Below are 7,078 nucleotides of genomic sequence, written 5' to 3'. Positions count from 1 at the left end.
GCCTTTTCCACTCAATTTAATACTTTCAGTGACAATACATTAAAACCCGACTAAAATTCTATGTTATTGTGTTGACTGAAATAAACCAATAAAACACGACATCCCCTGAAGGAATTAAGACCTGATGGGAAAATCATTCTTTCGACTGTGCTCGATATAATAATATCCGAATGTATCCAGTAAGAAAGTAAACATGGCACCAGCCACGTAACACGTCTGCAAAAGGGCTTCAATGCAGATCCGAGCGGCACGCTGACGTCTTCAACCCAAAGAGAGCTTTTTGGTCGCTGAGATTGAAAACTTTTCCTGCGCCAGCGCTCGCTGACTCGTCAAGAAGGCCTCCGGGGGTAAGGATTAGTTGTGCACAGTTTCCATTCTCATCACTAGGTGGCGATAGTGCTCTACAGCCACCTTAGCTCCGCCAATTGACTTGTCGTCCAAAAATGAGCTCCAGACGCTGTCAGTGGATCCCACCTGTAGCTTGCTAGCTCGGGACCTCCTCCTCCTTCTCCTCCTCCTCATCCTGGTCTGTTTCCTTCAAGCGCTTCCTCCTTTCCTTCCTGCCGTTCGCCCACCCGCTGTTCGGCTGTGTGAGTCCGTGTGGGTTCCGCTGGTGTCAAGTCAAGTCACGTCACTGGTACTGGAGGTAATTCTTGAGGGACTCGGGCAGGGGGAGGCTCTCGATCTCCTGCAGGCGCTCCCGGCCCAACGCCAGGCGGGCCGCGCGACGGCACAGGTCCGTCAGCGGGAGGGGCTCCGCTGAGAGGGGAGAAGGGAAGAGAGGTCAAAGGTTAGCAGAGGGCGCAGCAGATGGCTTGGCATTGTTTGATAAAAAGAAACAAGCACGCGCACGCATGATGAATCTTTAAAGAGGACTGAATGGGGGAGATGAGTCGATGGGTCAAGCGTGTGATGTTGCACCTTTGAAATATTTACACGTCTTCCACATGACGCCCGCATACATACTGTACCGACAATCGGGTCGCATTTTTGAGCATTTTCCCGCCCGGGTGATAAATGGCGAGTGAGCTTCACATGCGATGCATGTTTATGAGAAAATTACATTTTTTGTATTTCTGTCATATTACAAAAAATATTATCCATAACACAATAAAGCAATCTAATAAGAGCAATATTTTTTCAAGAAAAATATTCTCAAGATTATTAAAAGCATAACATCCCAATATTACAAATTAAAAAAAGAAGAGTGATTTTTTTTATAATAAAAAGTTGTAATTTTATTGAATGAATGTCACGATCAAGGTTATTTTAGTTAACAAAGGTAAGAAAGTAGGTCACAACTCACGACACAAGCTTGTGATGTCACTCAGTAGGCCACGCCTTAAATGCACTAATACTACATTATAGTTCTCAGTATACATTAATTATACTTTATTCCTGTTTTGATACAGTATTTTTTCTTTAGCTCAATTTCAATATTTATCTTTACTAAATGAGAAGTTAACGCTACTGAATGCAGAAAATTCAATTTCGAATCGCTAGTGCCACCTGTTGACCAAATATGAAACTGCACACAACCTTCTTCACATTCACAACGCACACATGATGTCACATCTGCAGAGAGCGGGAAATTCGAACCCCAATCCAGTCGGAAAACTATTGGGAACATTATGAACAGCTCAGGTGTTAATCTGCTAATTAGAAGAATGTTTCAGTCATAAACGGTCAAATAAAAAGGCTATTGTATTTTTGGCTAAATTGTTACAGAGAGCAGCTTTAAGTTATTACATTTCTTACAATAAGTTCTATAAAACTCCACTAGTCTAAGCAAAAATTCTGATTAATACTGCGAAAAATCCATCTCAGGGGCGGCCATTTTGTACTGCCACTTTCTGTCGACTGAAAATGACATCACAGTACCAAAGGCTCAGGTAACAAACAATATTTTTTTTCATCTGTTTTTGGCCCACCTTGAAGCCACAGTCTGAAGTGAAACTAAAAGTAGTTTAGCTATTCAATTGATGCAGCTACAAATATCTAATACAAGGCGTTTCAACTTTACAACGGTTACGCCCGGTCCGCCATTTTGGCTCCTCGTCCGCCATATAGCCCACCCTTGTCTGCTATTTAGCCCACCCTTGTCTGCTATGTAGCCCTTAGCTAGTGCTAGCGCTTGTGCACTTGTGGGAGCATCTTTAGCTTTTTCGCCGTCTTTTTTTCCACATCATGGCCCCAAAGAAGAAAAAAGCTATGTCTTCTATCAATGTTGGTTCAGCCAAAAGAAAAACAATTACCATGGAAACATAGCTAAACATCATAAAAAGATCGCAGAAAGTAGAGCCACGGACAAACATCGGCCTTTGACTTTACAGCATCTTTTTTTTTTTTTTTCTTCAAAATATTTTGATGTACATATTGACTTCAATGGGGAAATTCGACTTTAGTCAAAATTCGGGTTACATAGCTAGCGTAGGAACGGAACACGTAACTTGAGGAAAGTAGAGTCGTAATTACTTAAAACTGTTTTTGTAAAGTGCTAGTGTTGCCATGTGTGATGTCACGTCAGTTTGTGCTAGCGTGTTAAACAGGCCGTCATGCTAGCAGTTTGAGGAGCTTCATGTAACTGTAGTTCTACAGAATCAAGTTATCGATGTGACAACAAAAAGAACAAACGGCTTTGTTTGGGATCTCGTGATGTCTTGTGTGCGCGAGCGTGTGTGTACGAGTCCTTAAAACCTTCCACCTGATGAAACTCCTACTGTAGTGGCACAGACATGCACACACACAGCTTAATTCACTTTTCATGCATCGGATCCCCACCACAATGGCCCCCTGACATCAGACAAGGCCGCCGTGGGGGAGCGAAATAACAATGGCGCTCATTCATACATTCGGAGGGAGAACGTGGAAAGAGGCTCAAAGTCAAAAGAGGGATAAAAGTCTTCAATCAATGGACATGTAAATGTGACGTTGACAGAAGACTGGGAAACTGCATACAAGTACTTGCACTGGTCTCTAAGATTTTTCCTGCGAGTTTACAGTAACAGGAAGTGGATTTATCAGTGCACTACCCGTAAGCGTGTGGCATGCTAACTCGACCGCCGTGGTTCGCATAGCTAATGTCTCATAAATAATACATATCATACAAGGAATAAATGGGATGCGGTGTGACCAGAGTTGCTGTTTCATCAGTCATGTTTATTTGTCGGTGCGCTTGTCATCGAACTGGTTACTACTTCCTGCTTCGTGGAGAACGAATTAGCATGACGGTTCAACAACATGATAATGGATTTTTTTTGTGAAATATGCGGCATAGTTGTGTCATGCCTTGTGACGTATCGAACAACAAAAATTTGGGAGAGTTGAGCAATCTGCAGCTATTTCAAAGTCCTTTCTCCATTGACTGAAACGTTTGAGTAATCGAGCACCCCTGTCCCAAGATGGCCGCCCTGTTACGTTGCTTCACATTGGCTCACAGCACACACGAGCCATCTAGATATTTATGTTTCAAAAAGCAAAATGATGAGATTGCAATGGTAACATGACCAAAATTGTATCAGTAATTCTATGTACAGTATTTTTATCATCAGGAGAACTGTATCTATACTGAAATGATCAAATCACATATTTACTAACTAGTTAAACATAAATCTATTATTATGTTCAGGGAAGTTCATTACGGCTTTTTTTCAGACCAATTCAATCGAGTACACCGATACCAAGCAACAAATACCTCTAGTACTATTGATATATACAATTTCATGTAACATAATGCCAAAAATTGTGAACACAATTACTGTCGAGGAGCACTTAATTTAATTTTTTTTTACCCCCTTGAGTATCTGTGGCTGGTATCAGCAGCCTCCGATACCTTAACTCATTCACTCCCAGCCATTTTCACAGAAGTAGTCCCGTTCCCTCCCGGCTGTTTTACTGGATTTTGACTGATTTTTCAAGGCCCACAGAATATTGTGTTTTATGGCTATAAAAGCATGGAACCTATCAAAAGAAAGATTAAAGTCTCTTCTTTCATCAGGAAAAAAAAGTATGTTTCTATCTGTTTCCGTTTTGCAGCAACTAGCATTAGAAGAGAGTTAAGTTTCATCAGTTTTCACAAATCTATTTAAAATTGTAAGTAATTGAGCTTTTTTTCTACATGGCCCTGGTTGATCTCCTTTGCTCTGCTGCCAACTGCTGGCCGTTTGTGTAATAACTACCATTTCTGCAACCGTTCTTTGCAGTTGAGAGGATGAATCAAAGCCTTCTGTATGCTCTAGCATAAAAAAAAAAACAAAAAAACGTATAAATACGTCTTTGGGACACTTAGAACATAAAAAAAAAATGTATTTACACGTTATTGGGAGCAAATGAGTTAAAGGGATGCCTGACTAATTGAGTAATTTAGAGCAGCAAAAAGTTAGTTTTTCCAAAATGAATTTGTTAATGTCATTATTTTTCATGTACAATTAATACCATTAAAAGTATTTTTTCTACTTGCTGTCGACTGAAGATGACATCATCTGTGCTGAAGAAGTAGGTAACGACCAATCATGGCTCATTTTACTGACCAAACCCAGAAAACAGGTGAGCCATGATTTTTCATTACCTACTTCCTCAGCACAGGTGATGTCATCATCAGTCGACAGCAAGTAGAAAAATGACTTTTTAAAGTTATTAATTGTACATGAAAAATAATGAAGTTATCAAATTCATTCACATTTTTTTATAGACTATATACACATTTTATTTTTTCCATTCTCAAATAGCAGGATTAATATATTTTATTTTTAGTATAATTATATAAAATGAACAAAGATACTGTACATTATTTTTCAGCAATTTTCTGACCAATTAATTGAAATGGAAAGAAATTAGTGTCGCTATTTTTTGTAACACACACGCACACACAGACGCGTTCCTGCTCCGCAATCACACGAGTGCTCACCCCGACTCAAGCACGGTGACCTCACTTTGAAGCGCCATTACTTGATCGTAATGAGAGCATTAAAATGATATGCGGCATGGGCTCTCCTCTGCGCTGACATTGACGTCAGACAGAACGCTTCACACGACTGGGAGCGTGCACTACATCACGTTAACATTAAAAAGTAGCGTTATATTGGCCTTGAGGAGGATTATACAGCGCAGTGGCTCTCAAGTCAAGTATCACCTCAAAAATACGACAACATTAACTCACCGTAAAGGCGAGTAAACATTGCATAAAAGGTTTATCATCTATTTGTGCCAGAAGTGGCGAGAATATCCGTGTGTTGACGTTTTACGGATTTTCAGGTTAAATAATCAGGCCCAGCCTTATGTAAAATCTAATGATTGGTAAACAGCAACACCACAGGCACTCATTACAAGCTCAAACCTAAATATAGCGCCAAGCGAAATAAACTGATGCTTAGCAGGCGTTAGTGACACCCGAGCTGGTGAGCGCATCACCACTGGGAGGAAGCAAATTGGAAACTGGTGGAGGATGACAAAAACATGAGGAGATGACTCGTTTGTGGCGGTTGTCTGTTAACCTCCCACGAACTTTCTCCAAAGGACTTGAGGCAATATCAGGTCTTATAATACCGATTCGGTTCGTTGCCGCATTTTCGAGCAGGTTACATCACCAGGTTTAAATATCTGGAGGGAAGCGCTTGCACGGTGTCGGTATTGACACGCGCGCACATAAATGAGGCATGCCCGTCCTTATCCGGGCTGTATTTTGGCTCATTAGCTGCCCTGTAGAAAAACATCACTTCTGCAGACAAGTTGCGGCTGAAGACCAGGAGCTACTTGTGCCACTCGTGATGGCATCCAAAATGCCACTTTGAGGTTATTTTGCATTTAATTCTGTGCTAATTTCTCCTAATGCGTAAACTTCCGTAACGGCCACAAAGAGAAGCGTAAAATTGTGAAAAGTGCTTGTGCCGCAGTAAAAGCAATCAAAAGTGAGACCTCATTAACTTCCTGGAAGAGGCGCAATCACGAGTGTGCGGATGAGCTGCTGATAATGTACGGATGCTGACATTATTGAGCTGTGAGGAGGTTTGCTCTGGTTGTTTGTCACTCGACGGCATTGCTTCTCAAACTGATGTCCCAGGACCTCTGGGGGCCCACAAACTATCCATCCATCCATCCATCCATTTTCTCAACTGCTTATTCCTCACAACGGTCGCAGGGGGGTGCTGGAGCCTATCCCAGCTGGCTTCGGGCAGTAGGTCGGGTACACCCCAAACTGGTTGCCAGCCAATCGCAGGGCACACAGAGACGAACAACCATCCACACTCACAAGCAATTCGGAGCGCCCAATTAACCTGCCATGCATGTCTTTGGAATGTGGGAGGAGACCGGAGTACCCGGAGAAGACCCACGCAGGCACGGGGAGAACATGCAAACTCCACCCAGGAAGGCCGAAGCCTGGACTCGAACCGGAGTCCTCAGAATTGGGAGGCGGACGTGCTAACAACTCATCCACTGTGCCGCCCCATCCACAAAGTAATTTGCAGTTAATTATTTGGTATCATAAAAAAATAAAAAAATAAAAAAATAAAAATATTAAAGATTTTCCACCCCCCCCCCAAAAAAAAAAAAAAAAAAAAAAAAACCTTCTTAGCCAAATAGTACTCCTTACATTAGGATTTGGGCCAATTGAAAGCTATCATGAATAATGTATTATTTAGAGAAACAGTGTATCATTCAGGAATAAAATCCCATTTTTCTATATCAAAAGGAATACTGTAAAAACAGTCCTTTTTAAAAAAAAATAGAATAAACATTTTTTCACAAATAAAAGGCATAATACGAAAATAAAGTTGTATTTTTTGAAATTCACTTATTAAGTAAATTTTTTTTAATGTGGGAAACAAAAATGTGATTTAATTCTCAAAAAAATCTAAAGATTCATTTTTATTTTTATTTTATTTTTTTTAATTTAAACCCACCCATACAGTATTTGCAAAAAAAGCTCACTTATCTTATTTCCATTCCATGTTTGTTAGCATTTAATGCTAGGAGCCACTTCCCTATTATTTTGGAACGATAGTTTGCTCTCGCAAGATGAATTCTCACGGTATTTGTGATTTCACAAACTCCGGAGAATCCACCTTGTACCGAGCTCGTT

General features: G+C 40.8%; 1 protein-coding gene across 2 annotated transcripts in view; it reads right to left on the bottom strand.

Annotated features, from left to right (window-relative positions):
- LOC144016805 (SPRY domain-containing SOCS box protein 4-like) overlaps positions 1–7,078 on the bottom strand; it is an 89,415-nt gene continuing 82,337 nt past the window's right edge. For both annotated transcript variants that reach the window (XM_077518139.1, XM_077518140.1), the window contains exon 3: positions 1–759. In XM_077518139.1, coding sequence (XP_077374265.1) covers positions 632–759 — 128 coding nt within the window. In that variant the 3' untranslated portion in view covers positions 1–631. The remainder of the gene's footprint in view (positions 760–7,078) is intronic.

This window comes from Festucalex cinctus, chromosome 1, assembly GCF_051991245.1.
Source record: "Festucalex cinctus isolate MCC-2025b chromosome 1, RoL_Fcin_1.0, whole genome shotgun sequence".
In the NCBI taxonomy this organism is placed as follows: Eukaryota; Metazoa; Chordata; class Actinopteri; order Syngnathiformes; family Syngnathidae; genus Festucalex; species Festucalex cinctus.
The sequence above is the reverse complement of the archived record's forward strand: the minus strand, read 5'-3'. Positions and strand labels throughout refer to the sequence as shown.